The sequence below is a fragment of the Mustela lutreola genome, chromosome 8 (genome assembly GCF_030435805.1).
Source record: "Mustela lutreola isolate mMusLut2 chromosome 8, mMusLut2.pri, whole genome shotgun sequence".
Classification (NCBI taxonomy): domain Eukaryota; kingdom Metazoa; phylum Chordata; class Mammalia; order Carnivora; family Mustelidae; genus Mustela; species Mustela lutreola.
The window spans coordinates 136,399,626-136,419,382 of NC_081297.1; the positions used below are offsets into that span (position 1 = coordinate 136,399,626).

Sequence of the window (19,757 nt, forward strand, 5' to 3'; positions counted from 1 at the left end):
TTTAGTTTTACAGAAAAGTTGCGAAGACAGCAGAAAGCATTCTTGTGTAACTCTCAGTTTACCTTGTGGGTACCATCTTATATTACCATAGTATGTTTGTCAAAACTAAGGAACGAATGTTGACACAGTGCCATTAACTAAACTTCACACTCTGTTTTGATTTCCTTCGATTTCTTCTGATGTTTCTTCTGCTGTTCAGGATCTCATCCAGGAAACCACATTACACTTACTTTTGTGCCCCTTCAGGTACTTCCGGACTGTGACATTTTCTCAACCTTTCTTTGTTTTTGATGGCCTGCGTCCCAGAGTGCTGCTCCTGTATTATGAGGAATATCCTTCCACTGGGGTTTTTCTGGTGTTTTTCTCATTGTAGACTGGGGGTTGGGGCTGCTGGAAGATCACAGAAGTAGAGTGTCATTCTCATCACATCATATTAAGGGTACAGGATATCAACCTGACTTATTACTGATGATGTTAACCTTGATCACTATAAAGTTACATTTTTTCCTCCCCTTTCATACCTGACTCTTTGGGAACCAAGCACACCTTCAATTGGGAAGAGGAGTTAAGCTCTTGTTAGAAAAATGCCTGATGAATGATTGTATTCATTTATTTGAGAGAGAGAGAGAGAGAAAGCACACGCATACAGAGGGAGAGGGAGAGGGAGAAGTAGACTCTCTGCTAAGCAGGGAGCCCAGGACCTTGGGGCTCTTGGTTCCAGGACCCTGGGATCATGACCTGAGCTGAAAGCAGCTGCTTAGCCAAATGAGCAGACCGGGCGCCCCATCTGAGAATTGTTGATGACAAATGCCCTACGTAACATTCCACTGCCCAAGCCTCTGCTGTGAGAAATATAAAACCTGGTCAACCTCTTCAATGCTGGCCAGATTTAAAAAATGTAAATATAAAATCATTCAAATGTGATACTTATTGGTTTTCATGCAAACTTAAAGCAATTATTTTAATTAATTATATTGAATTGTGGGGTGCCTGGGAGGCTCAGTCGGTTAAGCGTCTGCCTTTGACTCAGGTCATCATCCCAGGGTCCTGGGATAGAGCCCAGCATCGGGCTCCCTACTCAGCGGGGAGCCTGGTTCTCCCCCTTCTCCTGCTCATGCTGTGTTCCCTCTCTGTCAAATACCTAAATAAAAATCTTTAAAAAAATTATATTGAATTGCTGTTTGAGAGAATTTGTTTACTCTATGAAACCATATACTTAATATCTAAGATGATGTGGATTATAGTTAGAATTTGCAACTTCATTGGCAAATTAATTCAACTATTTTTCTATAATTGCTATTTCCCTAAATACACACTTTTGAAAATAATCACATTGCCATATAGAGAAAATAAATGTGGTCCTCTTGAGGTTATGTTTTGGAGTATTTATTAGTAACTGAAATTGCCAATAGCTGTTGTCAGGTATTGAGTTCATTGACACCGTTTATTTTTATTCTTGAGCTTTGATTAGTGAACTTTTTTTGAGTTAGTAAACTCATGAGTTATTCCTGATTTGTATTGTTTTAAGCCAACTGGGTTGTATTTAACTCTAAAATCTACTATCTATGGAAACTACATTAAAAAAAAAAAAAAAAAACAAAACAGGGAGCGCCTGGGTGGCTCAATGGGTTAAAGCCTCTGCCTTTGGCTCAGGTCATGATCCCAGAGTCCTGGGATCGAGCCCCACATTGGGCTCTCTGCTCAGCAAGGAGCCTGCTTTCCTCTCTCTCTGCCTGCCTCTCTGCCTACTTGTGATCTCTGTCAGCTAAATAAATAAAATCTTTAAAAAAAAAAATCCAGGTCAATACATATGTAAATCATGGTTGTCCTACATTGGGATAAGTTGTCAACTCTGCCTTTAGATGCAGTATATAATATTGTTGCATCAAGTGTCCTTACTGGCAACAAATCAGTATCTGCTCTTCAGCGACAAGCTCTTCAACCAGGGAAAAAAGGGAAAGGAAAACATCTCATTACTTTGTATACTTATATAGTTTCACTGACAAAGACTTCTGAAAAAAATCAATTTCTTACAAGTGACCTTGACTTCTACAGTCCTTGATTTTTCTTGAAGTTGTGATCTAATTAACTTTTTTAATGACAAATTTAATGTATGTGATTCTCTATGCACTTTAAGTTAAAATGCCTACAATATGAATTGAGACATACCCATGTGTTTGTGTTATAAACAGTAAGCAATCTGTTTGAGATGTTAGGTTTTATCACCCGCTGCTGTATTTGTAAACAAAGACAAATGTTGCTCTAAGATGTAGTTGTAATTGGCTACGGATGTGATACTTGGTTTTTTAAGGATAAGCTTGTTTGCTTTTGTGTAATATACTTAAAAACTTTCTAAACATGTATTTTCACAACTTTAAAAAAAGTTAGATAAGTTCCCCTTTCTTTTTTTCTTTCTCTTCCCCTTCTCCCGGTTATGTCCCTTTTCCTTTGTGACAATTCAGTCCAAGACCGCTAGATGCCACAGTGGGCTTCCAAGCAGGGTGAGGACACAGGGTTGGGGGAAGATCACGTGAGGTGGGAGCAGTAACGGATTTCACAGTCCGTGTGGAGTGAAGAAGATGTTAGTGTAGGAGGGTGACCGCTCCCGTGGAACAGAAGCCCAAGTGGAAGGGAATGGCCCCAACACGGAAGCTGGGGCCATGCTGGCGATGAGCGATTGAATACATAAAATGTGATTAATCAAATAAGTAAATACATTAAGGTAATGGGAACCAGGTGTCTCATTGTCAGAGAAAAGACAAATAAATATGGAGAAGGAGAAGGCAAAAATGAACCTTGTGGCATTCATTTCAAATCAGAGGTAGTGGTGTAAACTTATGGTTGTCAATATAGACATACAGAAATAGAGACTGTATTTATTAATTTTTAGATTTTATTAACATATCAATTCATGTGTTTGTACAACCTTACAGCAATGAGCCTACCCAGTGCCAGATCTTGGTTCCCATATACCGTAGATAAAGCTGGGACATCTTGTACTGGAAGTTAGAACCTGCTCGAGAGTTATGGGGACATGTCAAAAGGTATGAGAGGCAACTTAAAAGGGACTCCCACTAGCCAAATCTAGGCCAATCAGAGCAGCAAAATAAATAATGATAACCTACTGAATAAAAGAGAAACCCATTAGTTCATACTGATTAAAGTAAATAAACTAATTGAATGTTTGATGAGGAATGGGAATATTTACAAAGTCTCACAATACCTCTGCACAAAATACTATTTCAAAAGGAAGAGTAATGTTATAGTAGCTACCACCTTAGACAAGTGATAGTCAGGGCGCCTGGGTGGCTCAGTTGGTTAAGCCTCTGCCTTCGGCTCAAGTCATGATCTCAGGGTCCTGGGATGGAGCCCCGAATCGGGCTCTCTGCTCAGCGGGGAGCCTGCTTCCCCTCTTCTCTCTCTCTGCCTGCCTTTCTGCCTACTTGTGATCTCTGTCAAATAAATAAATAAAATCTTCACAAATAAATAAATAAACATCATGAGTAATGAGACAGATTGAAATCATGAGCCAAATGACTGTTTGAAATGCAAAGAACACAGTATCACTTCTGTCATACTGCTGTTCTGGTTATCTCTTGTGGCTTAACAAAGCATCCCCCAGCTAGTAGCAGGAAACAAAACCATGATTCTCTGGGTCAAGATTTGCATAAGGTGCAGCACAAATGAATTGTCTGTGTTTCTGTGAGGTTTGGGTCTCAGCTGGGGAAAAGACTATAACTTCTTGTGGCGGGATGGGGGGGGGGGGCACCGAAACAGTGGGGGGCTGGAATCATCTGGAGTCTTCTTTACTCAGTTTGGCACCTGGGCTGGGATGATTTGAAACCTGCGCTCAGCTGGAGCTGTCAACCAGAGCATCTCCATGTGGGTCTCCGGGTGGTTTGGCTTCTCACAGCCCACTCTCTGGATTCTTAAAGGGAGCATCTTGAGAGAGATTCTAGGGAGGAGGGAGTGTTACAAAGGACCTACACGGAAGCCGCAAGACTTCTTCTAACCTAGACTTGGAAGTCGCCAACATCACTTTCACTTCCTTGTTTGGATTACAAGAGAGTCCTTAAGGCCCACCCAATTTCCAAGGGAGAAAAATTAGACCCACTTTTTAATGGGAGAGTAGCAAGGTCACATTGCAGAAGATCATGGGATATGGGAAAAAGACTGGTTCGATATGATACGATATGGTTCGATTTCTTTTGTTGTGTGTTCTGTAGGTATTGTCTCATTGTCTTCTGGCGTTGAATGTTTCTGTGAGAAACTGTATGTTTCTAAGGAGAATCCAATTTTCTTTCCCTTAAAAGTGACTTGATGTTTTTACCTGGCTGCCTAAATAATTCCTTATTTCCTCTCTCTGGAATAATTTACATACCATAATATTTGCTCACTTTAAGTGAACGATATAATAATTTTTAGTAAATTTACATAGTTCTGCAACCGTTACCATAATCCATTATTAGAACACTTTCATCACTCCAAAAAGATCCCTTGTGCCCATTTGCAATCTCTCTCTATTCACAACTCCCTGTCCCAGGCAAACACCTTAACTTTCTATTTTCTATCTACTTTCTATCCTTACAAGATTTGCCTTTTCTCTTATTCAACATAGTACTAGAAGTCCTAACTGATGAATTAGGAAAGAAAAAAAAAACAATACAAGCCATTCAAAACAGAAAGGAAGAAGTAAAACTATTTCTATTTGTAGATAAGATACTATATATAGAAAACACTAAAGACTCCACCAAAAAAACTGTTAGAACTAACAAATACAGTAAAGTTGCAGGATACGATATCAATATGCAAAAATCAATTGCATTTCTATACATGAATAATGAACTATCACAAAGAGAAGTTAAGAAAACAATCCTATTTACAACTGAATCACAATGATTAAAATACCTAGGAAGAGGGGACTCTTGGCTGGCATATGACTCTTAATCTCGGGGTCATGAGTTCAAGCCCCACATTGGGTATAGAGATTACTAAGAAAAAAATTAAAAAAAAATTTTAAGATAAATTGGGGGACCTGGGTGGCTCAGTGTGTTAAAGTCTCTGCCTTCGGCTCAGGTCATGATCCTAGGGTCCTGGGATCAAGCACCGCATGGGGCTCTCTGCTTGGCCAGGAGCCTGCTTCTCTTCCTCTCTCTCTGCCTGTCTCTCTGCCTACTTGTGATCTTTGTCTGTCAAATAAATAAATAAAATTAAAAAAAATGTTTTTTTAAGATAAATAAAATAAAATACAATGCCTAGGAATAAATTTAACCAAGGAGACGGAAGACCATATACTGAAAACTATAAGACACTGGTGAAAGAACCTGAAAAAGATGCAAAAAGGTAGAAAGACATTCCATGCTCATGAACTGAAGAATTAATATTGGGTTTTTGGGGAAGAATTAATATTGTTAAAAAGTCCATACCACCCAAAGCAATCTACAGACTCAGTGCAGTGCTTATCAAAATCCCTATGGTATTTTTCATAGAAATATAACAAATAAATATAAAAATTTGTATGGAACCACAGAAGACCCTGGAGAGCCAAAGCAATCTGGAGAAAAAAAGAACAAAGCTGGAGGTATCCCATTTCCAGATTTCAAATTGTGTTTCAAAGCAATAGTAATAAAAATAGTATGGTATTGGCATAAAAACAGACATATAGATTAGTGGAACAGAATAAAACCCAGAGATAAATCCATGCATAGGTGGTCAATTAATTACAACAAAAAATCAAAAATATATAATGAAAAAAGGACAGTCTCTTCAATACATGATATTGAGACAACTGGAGAGCCATTTGCAAAAGAATAAAACTGGGGCACTACTTTACACCATACACAAAAATTAACTCATAATGGATCAAAGACTCAAACATAAGACCTGAAACCATAAAACTTCTAGAAAAAAAACATAGGTAGTAAGCTCCTAGGGACTACATAAAACCACAAAGCTTCTGGAAACCATCAACAAAATGAGAAGGCAACCTACAGATTGGAAGAAAATGTTTACCGATCACATGCCTGATAAGGGGCTAATATTAAAAAGTATAAAGAATTCATACAACCCAATAGGAAAATGATCTATTTTTTATTTTTTGTTTTTAATTTTTTTAAAGACACATTTATTCAGCATCATGATCAGACGATTACATTTTTCAATCAACAGCATGGGTGAAAAAAAAAAAAAACTACATTAGAACCCTTTCTTGGAATGCTTTACACTTTCCATAGAACAGAAACTAAAATAACCTGTTAAACAATCAGTCACAAATACAGACACTGAGTTTTTTGCCCATACACATCAGTATTGTCTAAAACATGTTTTCTTTGTAATAGCTCGGCCCTGCCACCACTGTGTTTGGCTGAGATCACAAATCTGTTGTAACCTGTAGCTTCCCTGTCATTTCTCTGGCTCTCCTCTCCCACTGAGCTCTGCTTCCTGGAAGCAATGGAAACCTCCCGCCACTGTCATTGCTACTGCTACTGCTAGAACCACTGTAGCCACTTTGGTTTCATGGTTTAGTAAAGTACTGGCCTCCACCACCACAGGGGCCGAGCTTCAGCCTCCAAAATATCCTCCTTTCATGGGTCCAGATTTTAAATATTGATTATTATAACTGACAAAATCATTACAGCCTCCACCACCTCCAGAGTTGCTTCTAACATTACCAAATCCACGATATCCATCCCCACGGTCACCATATCCACCACCATCTTGACTGCCATCTAAGTTTCCTGTATGACCACAGTTGTCATTCCCACCGAAACCACCTCCACGACCACCACCAAAGTTTCCAGAGCTACTTAGATTTCTTTGGCCAGATAAAGCACTTGCCCCCTCTTGCTTCAATAGGGCTCTCCTTACTTCCCAGTTGGGGCCATTCACAGTGTGGTATTTCTGAATGACAGTCTTGGGTACAGAGTCATGGTCATCAAATGTTATAAAAGCAAAGCCTCTCTTGTGGCCACTGCCTCAGTCAGTCATGATGTCAGTCACGTCAGTTTTTCCATACTGTTCAGAATAATTTCTTAGATGATGTTCTTCAGTGTCTTCTTTAATGCTGACAAAAATCTTTTTCACAGTGAAGTGGGCACCATGTCTTTGAGAATCTTCTCTTGAGAGAGACCTCTTTGGCTCCACAGCTCTTCCATCCACCTTGTGTGGCCCTGCCTTCATGGCTGCATCCACCGTCTCCACAGTGGTGTACATGAAAAACCCAAAGCCTCTGGAGTGCTTGGTCTTTGGATCTGTCATTACCACACAGGCCATAAGTGTTCCCATTGCTCCTAGCGGCTCCCCAGACTCATCGTTGTTGCCGAGCTCAAACCTCGATGAAGAGCTTCCGCAGCTGTTCAGGGTCTGTGGGAGACTCTGACTGACACATGATGGCGGTGGGAGGGAGATTTTAACATGCTTACCTGGCAGTGTCCACAGGCAGAAAGGCACAACCTGGTTTTTTAAATTGGCAGAAGATCTGAAAGAGACATTTTTCAAAAATAAGGCATACAGATGGCCAACAGGTACATGAAAAGACACTCAATATCATTAATCATCAGGGAAATGCAAATAAAACCCACAATGAGATAATCGCCTCATGCCTGCTAAAATGGCTATATCAGAAAGGCAAGAACTAACAAGTATTGGCAATAATGTGGAAAAAAAGGAACCCCCGGGCGCTGTTAGTAGGAATATAAATTAGTACAGCCACGATGGAAAAGACTATAGAAGTTCTTCAAAAAATTAATAGAACTAATATGTGATTCAGCAACCCCATTATGGATTCAAAGAAAACAAAATCACTATCAAAAAGATATCTGCACCCCCATTTATTCAGTATAGCATTATTTCCAATAGCCAAGACACGGAAACAACCTAAGTGTCCATCAATGGATAAGGAAAATGTGGCATACATATACAATGGAAAACTGCTCATAAAAAGGGAAATTCCGTCATTTGGAAAAATGTGGATGCAACTTGAGGGCAGTATAAGTGAAATACGTCATAAAGAAAAAGACAAATACCTTATGATCTCATTTACATGTGAAATCTAAAGAAACAAACAAGTGTTTTACAAAATGCCACTCAGATACAGAGAACAGATTAGTGGTTGCCAGAGGTGGAGCATGAGGGGGCAAGAGAAATGGATGAAGGTGGTGCAAGGCACAAACCTCCAGTTACAAGTAAGTCCTGTGATTTAAGGTACAGCAGGCTTCACAATACTGTACTGTACACTGGAAAGTTGCTAGGAGAGTGGGTCTTAAAAATTCTCATAAGAAAAAAATGTAACCATGCATGGTGATGGATGTTAACTAAACTTCTTGTGGTGATCACTTCACAATCTATACATCTATTGAAACATCATGTTGTACACCTAAAACTAACACAATAGTACATGCCAATTATATCCCAGTTTTAAAAAGAGATTTGCCAGGGCACCTGGATGGGTCAGTCAATAGAGCACAATCTCAGGCTTGTGGGTTTGAGCCCAAGGTTGGGTATAGAGATTACTCAAAAATGAAATCTTTGAAAAAATTTTAAAAAATCAAAAGGGATTTGCCTTTTCTGGAAAAGTCACAGAAATGAGATCATGTAATGTGTAGTCTTTTGCATCTGGATTCTTTCACAAGTGGGAAATGTTATTGAGGAATGTTGAAGCATGTAATGGCTTGTATGTACCAGATGCATTAGCAGAGGCAGCCAGAGGAGGTGCTGATAAAAGCTATGAAGAACAGAATATGAAAGTAAATCTGATTGATTATGAAAATCAGGACGTCAGAGTAAGCCTGATAAAGAATTGTAAAAAGATGATCTCATAGTAAGCTCAATATATCGAGTAACACAAATTGAAAAAATTGCTTTATCTATTAAAAATAAGATGGGGGGGAGGGCAGCTGGGTGGCTCAGTCTGTTAAGCAACCGCCTTTGGTTCAGGCCACGATCCCAGGGTCCTGCGTCAGGCTCCTCGCAGGACCAAAAAAAAAAAAAAAAAAAAGAATGCTGTATAACAACTTTAGGTTTAATTCCAGATAAATAGAACTAAAAATCCACTGTAGCTTTGTAGCCATTTGTGAGTAACTTGTCTACATTGTGGTATTTTTTTGCTCAATAATAAAATTATCCGGGGTGCCTGGGTGGCTCAGTGGGTTAAAGCCTCTGCCTTTGGCTCAGGTCATGATCCCAGGGTCCTGGGCTCGAGTCCTGCATCGGGCTCTCTGCTCAGCAGGGACTCTGCTTCCTCCTCTCTCTCTGCCTGCCTCTCTGCCTACTTGTGATCTCTGTCAAATAAATAAATAAATAAAATCTTTAAATAATAATAATAATAAAATTATCTAATTGTATATTATGAATTGTCATGTTCCTTTGGGTCTCAATTTCCCATTCTTCCTACATACATAGCGTGTCTTTGAGGTTCATGTATGTTGTTGCATCGATCAGTGGTTTGGTCCTTTTTAACTGCTGAACAGTACTCCATTGTATGGATACAGAGCCTATTCTCATTATTCCTGGTAGTTATGTTCTACAAAATCATTCCAAACACTGAATTTAGCGAATACTGAATTATTGACCTTAGGGGAAATGCAGGGTTAGGTTCGTGCAACGTGTCATTTTCATCAACTAATAATATATAACTTTGTTTTGTACGTGTTTCTGTCTAAAGACACCATATTTACTATTTAGTGTTGATTCATTAATATTGAATTCATGGGGGCACCTAAGTGGCTCAGCTGGTTAAGCAGCTGCCTTTGGCTCAGGTCATGATCCCATGGTCCTGAGATTGAGCCCTGCATTGGGCTCCCTGCTCAGCAGAGAGCCTGCTTCTCCCTCTCCCTCTGTCTCCTGGCTTGTGCTCTTTTGCTCTCTCTCTGTCGAATAAATAAATAAAATAAAATCTTAAAAAAAAAAAAAAAACCACTGAACTCATGGAAAACAGCACTATAGCTTATGCCTAAATGAAGCTTCTCTAACACGTCTTCTTCTCCACAAGGCGCATCACAACCTTCTTGTGCCTAGGAATGCTAGCCAGCACTTCAGCCCTAGGCTTGGATGCCTTTTTAAACAAAATCACCAACAAAAAGCACCAAAAAAAAATGTGAAAAACATGGCATTAAATAGACTGCAAAAGGACAACTGTGTATAGGAACAGGACTGAAACAAGAAGGCAGAATGTCACCTTGTCTGACCTCAGCGGGAACATGTTTGTTGGGTGGCTCAAATTTTCTGCCACTTTGCACATGTGCATATCCAAGAATGGCCTGGAAATTCCGAGTGGTTTTGAGGTTACAAATAGGTTTTAGCAAGCAGGGAAATCTGCGTATGCGGAACCCATGAATAATGAGAATTGACTACTATATTTTATCTATTCACCAGCTGATGAACATTCTGGTCATTTCTACACTTAGGCTATTGCCAATCATAGGAACCTCTGTGTACAAGTCTCTGTGAAAATATTTGCTTTTTATTTCTCTTGGGCAGATACCTAGCAGTGGAAATGCTAGGTCATATGTAAGTTTGTTTACCTTTTTAAAAAACTGCCAAACTGTTTTCCAAAATGGTTGTACCATTTTATACCCCCACCAGCCATGTCTGAGGGTTCTAGTTTCTCTAGGACTATAGTAAAATCACCATAGATAGTAGCCTATCTTTTAATAATAGCCGTTTTTGTGGGTGTGAAGTGGTATCTCAATAGATTTGATTTTCATTTCCCTAATGACTAGTGATTTTACACATCTTTTCAGGTATTTATTAGTCATTCATATATCTTTTACAGGTAAAATGCTTATTAAAATATTTTGTTCAGGGCGCCTGGGTGGCTCAGTGGGTTAAGCCTCTGCCTTCAGTTCAGGTCATGATCTCAGGGTCCTGGGATCAAGCCCTGCATCAGGCTCTCTCCTCAGTGGAGAGCCCGTTTCCCACCCTCTCTGTCTGCCTGCCTCCCTGCCTGCTTGTGATCTCTCACTCTGTCAAATAAATAAAATCTTTAAAAAAATAAAATAAAATATTTTGCTCATTGGGTTTTTTAATTGTGTTGTCTTTTTTATTATTAAGGTCTTTCTATATTCTGGATACAACTCCTGTATCAGATATAAGATCTGCGAATATTTTCTCTGAGGTTTGTCTTTCTATTCCAATGGTGTATCATGAAGTGCAAAAGTTCTATTTTGATGACGTCTAGTTTATCAATTTTATCTTTTCTGGAAGTGATTTTGGTGTTGTACTTTTTCTAACCCAAGATCATGAGTATTTTATGCTCTTTTCTTCTTGAAGTCATATTCTTTATCTTTAATGTCCAATGGTTTTAATAAAATATTGTGTTGGGCATTATTGAGCAAATTTTCCCTAAATTATTATGTATCAGTTAAAATGTAGATTTCAGGTTTTTTTCCCAGAAAAAATATATTTTAAAATTTTGCTTTTAAGTATTTTTATGTTCTGCTTTTCTTCTTAGGGGAGAATTAATTATTTTGCCTGTCTTCTATTATTTGCCATTTGCTCTAGCCTTTTCTTTTCTCATTTCTAATCTCTATGCCCCTAACTGTGCTTTCAGTCATGCCTAGTCTTATTTGCAGACTTCTTAACTGCAGACTTCTATAGACAAGCACTTATATATACAAGCCTGGAGTTCAAGGGAAAGGTCTGGACTAGAGGTATTACTTTAGGAGTAACTGGCCTATACATAATATTTAAAGCCACGATACAAGAACTAGAGGAGTAACTAAAGTTACTCAATCTAGGAGGTTACTTCTCTTTCTTTCTTTCCTTGACAGAGATCACAAGAAGGTAAAGAGGCAGGTGGGTTGGTGGGGGGAGCAGGCTCCCTGCTGAGCAGAGAGCCCAATGCGGGACTCAATCCCAGGACCTGAGATTACTGAGCAGAAGACACAGGTTTACTGAACCACCTAGGCGCCCCTAGGGGGTTACTTTTGATTAAGATATCTGAAGCCTGAGTTGAGCCCTGCGACTTAATGTTTCGAAATCAAGATGAGAAGGCACTAAAACATGAGATTTGTATGGAGCCTAAAACACCAGTGAAGACCTAGTAGAGAGCCCAAGAACCCATTCACAGAGCAGCCACCTCTTCTACCTTGCCATGAGGTCATCATGTACAACACGCAGCCCCTTTGTGAAGGGGTATGGTGGGGAAGAACACCCTGAAAAACTAAGCATTTATCCCTAAGGAGGCTAAGTAGACTCTAAATTGACTCTTTATTATGGAAAGAGACTGAGTTACCTATAAGAGCTGGCAATTTATGATTTTTCCTCTGCCACCAGAGGGAATCAGAGCATCAAGGCAAGTTATACGAATAGAGGGCTATATGTTTTCACATTTGGGTATAGTAGGAAAAATTCAGATTCTGCTACATTGATCAACAATTTAGTCAAAGACATCCATGTTTCTCAGCTCCCCTGAAGCTCTGACAGCCCCGGTGGATCCAATGTGCCCTCAAGCCTCAATAGCTTGAAGGCAGAAGATGTTGTGCCATCAACTGTCCATCACAATACAAGCAGCTCCTATATATGGAATATTTACTCTGTGGGTAAGCAGTTTAATACATTGTTCCTTGAGCATCATCACAATCCTAGGAGATGAGGACTATCAATCAGTCTACATTTTAGAGATCAGGGAAAAGAAGCCCAGACAGGTAACCTGATCAAAGAAGCAGAGTCATGATTAAAACCCAAGTCTGTTATAGCACCTGGACTTTGATTCACCATATCATATTGCTAGTCACATCACCTTGAAACTTAGGTTTATCTACTCAAGGCTCCAGGAATCTTGAAGGAAGGGGGAGCATAATTAAAACAACACACTAGAGAACAATTGAGCTGAAAGGGTTGGAGGTCACATCTTTCATAAGCATAGCGGCACTGACAGATAGCGGCTCAAATTTTGTCACTCCTATAATCCATCTTCCTAGGAAGCAATGGGCTGTGGGACTAGTGGTCTATTTTGGGAGTATTAACTAGCACAGAGGCTCTGAAAAGCTAATTAATCTCTTGGCAAATAAATGATTAGACCCCATGTAAGGATGTGCCCTCAAAGCAAAGAAGGAAAGTAGGTCAAGGAGTCAGTGATAACAAATTTTAGCTTGGCAGTTTTTTAGACCTAGGGAGAGATTAATGTTGGCTCCTTCACACTTTGGTGAAGGATTTGTGGTTATTTCCCTCAAATTCTATGTGAGTATATATGACAGATTTCAAAAGTTGCTCAAAAACAGGGTTTCCGGGCGCCTGGGTGGCTCAGTGGGTTAAGCCGCTGCCTTCGGCTCAGGTCATGATCTCAGAGTCCTGGGATCGAGTCCCGCATCGGGCTCTCTGCTCAGCGGAGAGCCTGCTTCCCTCTCTCTCTCTGTCTGCCTCTCCATCTACTTGTGATTTCTCTCTGTCAAATAAATAAATAAAAATCTTTAAAAAAAAAAAAAAAAAAAAAAAAAAAAAAAAAAAAACAGGGTTTCCTCTCTTGGAATTCATTTGCCTTTGCATATTGTTTGATATTAGTATTTCATGTTAGGAGAAATCTGTCTTCCCTGGTTATAGAGGATTTAAGATCCTAGATATCCTCGGGTTTTTCTTTATCTTCAGCTGTAAAAGAGAAACCATACCCTTTATAATGCATTCAGTATTGCCTAAATCATAGGTGGGAAGTAGTTCCCAAACACAGGCCTAATTGAGAGGCTCTCTTACTGAAGATCACACAAATCCCAGACAACCATACTGTGCTCTGGGTCAAATAGAAAATGTTAACTCAGTAAGTCCCCCAATCCCAGGGTAAACATACAGGTTCTTTTAACCTATTACCGATGACAATAAAGACCCTATGCTGCTCTACTGTGCATTTTTCTTAAAGCTCTACCTTGCTCATCTTCACCCATTGCCATTTAACTCTTTATCATTGAAAAGGCTTCTGTCAGGTAAACTCTGCTACCATTTTGGGTGCTTTGTCCCAAGGTGAAGTTTTTACTACTAGTTCCCTTTGTGGGTCTAATATTTATACTGGATGTGAGTGGAAAATAGTAATCATTCCACTCTGTCTACTTAAAAGTATCCAGCTCAAGTCCTCGTGAAAGTAGGCACTTACTACTTACTAAGAAATAACTTCCTCCCACCTCCTTATCTTAGAAGCTCTCTGCAGGCTACATCCAGATCTCTCTTTTCTGTATTCATTCAGTCCTCACTGTCAGACCACTCATTTGACATTTATTTGTATTATTCTTCAATGATTTATAAATGCCTATGTCTTGCCTTAAGAATGAACTACTTGGGGATAAGATTTGTATCACCTATCTTCTAGTGCTAAACACATGGATGGTATGTAAGAAACACCCAATGTTTTTGTTAGATTCTTCTGGTTACAAGAAACAAAGGCTACAGCAGTTCCCTCAACTAATAAGAGAAACTATTCAAAGAGAAACCAAAGCCAAACAGCCCATAGGAAGGGCAGGGCCTGCAGCAGAATCAAGCTATAGGATACTTAGCATTCTACTACTCTAGAGGGTGGAACCAGGGGTAGAAACCAGATTTAAACAGGGTTGTTTTTAAATAAGTTGTTTTCTCTAGGCAGACTTGAGTCCCAATAATTCTAGCAGGAAAGCTGGTTTGAAGCTAATCTGGTAAGGGATATGGAAAGATAACTTTTATTATTTTCCTCAATCATAGAGAGCCTACCAGTTCAGGGTTACAGACCTTCATGAGATCTGGTTACACTTACTGTCCTTGCCTTCCATAAGATGTCTACACAATCATCTTCCCAATTCCACCTCTGTTTAACTCTAGCTCAAATGGGTTTCTCTTTCTCACAACAAAATGATCCCTTTCTAAAAACCAATTTCCTACAATAAAATGGTTCTTCGCTAAGATCAAGATAGCCTATTAAAGTATCCACTTTATTTCAACCCCACCATAAATTTTATTAAAATTATTTTCTGGGGTGATTGGGTAGCTCAGTGGATTAAGCATCTGACTCTTGGTTTCAGCTCAGGGTCCTGAGATCCAGCCCTGCATTGGGTTCTGCACTCGGTATAGAGTCTGCTTCAGATTCTTTCTCCCTCTCCCTCCCCCCTCCCTCTCCTCACTTGCTCTCACTCTCTCTCTCTAAAATAAATAAATAAATAAAATCTTAAAAAAAATTGTTATTTTATTTTCAATAATTGAATTCCCCCCTTTTTGGAACTATTGGGAAGAGAAAACACTACCTTTAGTGTAGACATTGTAGCCTGTGCTGTCTCTTCTGACCATGGATGGGCTGGGGCGGGGAGACTGCAAAAAAATGCAGACTACACTGGGCTTGAAAAAATTCTAAGTCATATAAGGAGAGAAGAGCCAGACAAAACTTCAGTGGCTGCAAGAAGAAAAGAAGATCAATTGACTGAAGAAATAAAAGAATCTTTAAGCAATTATAGACTCTCTGTCCCAGTTCTGGGTTAGGAAACTCAGACAGAACTGCAGAACAGGAAAAGGAACTGACAAATGCCAAAGAGGAACTTGAATTCAGGGATAAAAAAAATGAGGCTAAGTCAGAAGGAGATTTTTCTTTAAAATTCACTATAGCTGAGCAGAAAGAAGCGATGCCAGGGAAATCTGATGATATGGAATCCCTCACTAGGAATACACAAATTAAAAAGGACTTTATGAAAGATATGAAAGTACAACTGGTTGACCCCAAAGACATACTGGATATGAAGTGCTTGACTCCAAAATTTTTATCCTTCAGGAAAAATTTCTTGAATCGCTGTCAAGATACTTCAGGAAAGCAAAGTCAACAGTAGCTACTGATGCTGGAAGAGTTGGTGGATAAACCAACCTGGCACATTGAGACCCTTTAAGCAGACAACTCTATGGCAATCTGATAGAAGTTTCATATTCACCGAGGGAACTATGAGTGAGGCTGAATTCTGCAGCCTGGAAGGTTTCCAGGTACTGTGCAGTCTTCTTTAACTGCTTCTTAGAAGGCACCTGGAGGACTTAAGCAGAATGAAGACCCTGGCCACCACTGCCACTGTAGAAAAGGGAAATGAGAAAGTCCATTAAAAGGAGGCCTTCTGCACACTAGTGGGTGACATCCAGGATGGGCCATTAGCATGGACTGAGAAATTAATCTCAGATTAATCCACCTGTATCTCTGCTAGATCTCCACATAACATGTTAGAGGTTATAAAAGTATTAGCGCATTTGAAATCTTCCTTAAACGAGATACTTACCCAAGAGAAATGAAAGGATGTTCACACAAAAACCTGGACACACAATTTATAAGAGCCCCCAAATGGAAACACTCTAAGTGCCTTTTAATTGGTGAATGGATAAGCAAATATTCTCATCTTTATTCCCTTTTCCTAGGTCCAAAGGAGAGCAGCCACATATGCTCCTAAAGGGGAGCATTTCGTAGCATGCCCACTTCATGAACATCCCATCAGTGACACAAGCCGAGTTCAAAGATGCTCAATTTGCTTCTACGTTTTTACCTACTTTTGCCTACTTGACCACTAGTGGCCCTGGTAGGCTCTCAAACGCCTTTACCTCTACAGTACAGCACTAGGAAACTCATTTTGCAATAAACATCTTCCTGCAAAGCTGTAAATCAGAGTTTTTGAAATCCAAATATATTTTCCCACAGTTCTTAGTTTCAGAGATGTTTTATCTTAATTTCTGATTCATAATTAGTTGGCAGTGACTTTCAACTGCAGCTTTAAGTTACTCTATTATAAACCAAATAGTCCCCCCCCCTTTTTTTAAAGATTTATTTATATGAGAGAAAGAGAGCTTGAGCACAAGTATGGGGGAGGGACAGAGGGAGAGGAAGACAAGCTGACTCCCCACTGAGTGGGGAGCCTGACACAAGTTTTGATTCCAGGACCCTGAGATCATGACCTGAGCCAAAATCAAGAGTCAGATGCTTAACTGACTAAGCCACCCAGGCACCCCTCTACAAAAACATTTCAACGTACCATGAACTTACTCTACAAGAAAAAAAGGACAAGTTGTTTCATAATGTGGATTATGCACTAATAATTTATCTTTTTAAGATTTAGAATTTATTATCAGGTAGGCTACTGTTGTCTTTGTATTCATAGTGCCCCGTGGCCCTACCTCATCTCAACTTTTCTTCCATTTCAACATTTTTCTAAAATCAGGCTTATTGAAATATAATTGACATGCAATAAAATTGCTTCTAAGATTTCTTCAAAACTCTTTGAGGGTGATTTTTTAGAAGATTTAATTAATTAATTTATTTATTTGACAGACACAGAGAGAGAGAGGAGCGAGCGCAAAAGCAGGGGGAGTGGCAGGCAGAGAGAGAGGGAGAAGCAAGCTCCCTGCTGAGCAAGGAGCCTGCTGTGGGGCTCAATCCCCGGACCCTGGGATCATGAATCGAAGGCAAGTGCATAACTGAGCCACCCAGGTGCCCCCAAACTCTTGAGTTTTGAAAGATACAATGTGTAACCCACATCACATTCAAGATACCGAAAAGTTCCTTCACCCTAAAAAGTCCCTCAAGCCCCTCTATAGTCAACACTTCCCAACTCCCATGCAACCACTAATCTGTTTTCTTTCCATATAGTTTTGACTTTTACAGAATGTCATATACATGGAAACACCAGTATATAGATATTTGAATTTGCATCTTTCACTTGGAAGAATACACTTGAGATCATGTTGTTATATCAGTAGTTTGTTCCTTTTACTGTGAATACATTCCACTGTATATACAAACCACTATTTGCTTATCCATTCAGCAATTAAAAGGCACTTGGATTGTTTCCAGTCTTTGGTTATTATAAAAAGTACATCCAAGTTTTTGTGTAAACATATTTTCATTTCTCTTGGGTAAATATCTAGGAATGGTATTGCTGGGCCATATAGTAAGCTTATGTTTAACTTTATAAGAAACTGCCTGATTGGGGCACCTGGGTGGCTCAGTCGGTTAAGCGGCTGCCTTTGGCCCAGTCATATTGTGATCAAGCCCCATCAGGCTCCCTGCTATCAAATAAATAAACAAAATCTTAGAAAAAAAAACTACCAAATTTTACTCAAGTGTCACTCTACTATTTCCTACAGTCCCACCCACAATGTCTGGGAGTTCTAGTTGCTCCATAACCTCAACAGCACTTGGAATTATTATTTTTTAAAGATCTTATTTATTTGACAGAGAGAGAGATCACAAGTAGGCAGAGAGGCAGGCAGAGACAGGGGAAGCAGGCTCTCCGCTGAGCTGAGAGCCTGATGCAAGGCTTGATCCCAGGACCCTGAGATCACGAACTGAGCCAAAGGCAGAGGCTTAACCCACTGAGCCACCCAGGTGCCCCTGGAATTATTTTTATTTTGACCAAAGAGTAGTATTTCAATGTGATTTGCATTTCCCTAATGACTAATGATTTCTTTTGCCATCCATTTATCTCCTGTGGTGATCATTCAACTACCCCAATTTTTTAAAAAGTTTTTATTTGGGGCGCCTGGGTGGCTCAGTGGTTTAAGCCTCTGCCTTCGGCTCAGGTCATGATCTCAGGGTCCTGGGATTGAGCCCCACATTGGGCTCTCTGCTCAGCGGGGAGCCTGCTTCCCCATCTCTCTCTGCCTGCCTCTCTGCCTACTTGTGATCTCTATCAAATAAATAAAAATCTTAAAAATAAAGATTTGAGAGAGCATGAAGGCAAGGGGAGGAGCAGAGGGAGCAGGGACACTCCCTGCTGAGTGGGGAGCCTGACATAAGGTTCAATCTCCAGATCTTGAGATCATGAACTAAGCTGAAGTCATATGCTTAACTGAGCCACCCAGGTGTCCCAAGTACCCCCAATGTTTTAAAAACTGGTCTTTTTATTGAGTTGTAGGAGTTCTTCATGTATTCTGGATACTGTCATTTATCAGATATGTTTTGCAAATATTTTCTCTCAGTATGTTACTTTTCATTTTCTAAACACTGATATCCAAAGAGCAGACATTATTCTAAATTAATCTTTTAATGGAACTTTGGGTGGTGTAAGAAATTTTTTGCCTAACCTAGGATCACAAAGATTTTCTCCTGTTTTCTTCTGAAAGTGTTTAGATTTATGACCCATTTTCAGTTATTTTGTTTTTAGCGCATATCTCATTCCTTCCAATAATCCATGAAGCGAGTACTATGGGTTGACAGGTTGTTCTTTTCTTCTTGCAAAATAATGTTCAATTATTCCAACATTTTCTTTTCTTTTCATTGTTTTTCGGTATGATTCCATCTATCAAACACTCTATATAGAATCTACAAAAGTGAAGGACAGTGTTTAGCTGACAATCTTATGGCTAGAGATAGGAGAAGAATTCCCACTTTCTTTGCCAGAGATGTGTAAGTAGCGTGCTTTCTGCTCTGTAGGTATGCATTGTATAGGACAGTCCAGAAAGAACTATCAGTGCTCTCTAGCCAGGGATCACCAGGAACACATCAGTGGTTTAACAACATACACTTATTACTAATTTCTTTTTTTTTTAAGATTTTATTTATTCATCTGACAGAGAGAGATCACAAGCAGGCAGAGAGAGAGAGGAGGAAGCAGGCTCCCTGTTGAGCAGAGATCCCAATGCGGGACTTGATCCCAGGACCTTGAGATCATGACCTAAGCTGAAGGCAGAGGCTTAACCCACTGAGGCACCACCTTATTACTCATTTCAGTGAGGGAGAGCACACACTATGGGCAGCAGTGAGGCATCTCAGTAAGAGGAAGGACTTAAGATTAAGATTTGGATTTGTGTTAGCTCATTTGGGGAACTTTACTTTAAACTGTATGCTG

General features: G+C 39.6%; 1 protein-coding gene across 1 annotated transcript in view; it reads right to left on the reverse strand.

The window, feature by feature from the left end:
- Nucleotides 1–19,757, reverse strand: part of LOC131839844 (uncharacterized) — a 25,216-nt gene continuing 5,459 nt past the window's right edge. The window contains exons 4-5 of the mRNA XM_059187538.1: nucleotides 7,422–7,477; nucleotides 1–390 (exon numbers count right to left, since the gene is read on the reverse strand). Coding sequence (XP_059043521.1) covers nucleotides 243–390; nucleotides 7,422–7,477 — 204 coding nt within the window. The 3' untranslated portion in view covers nucleotides 1–242. The remainder of the gene's footprint in view (nucleotides 391–7,421; nucleotides 7,478–19,757) is intronic.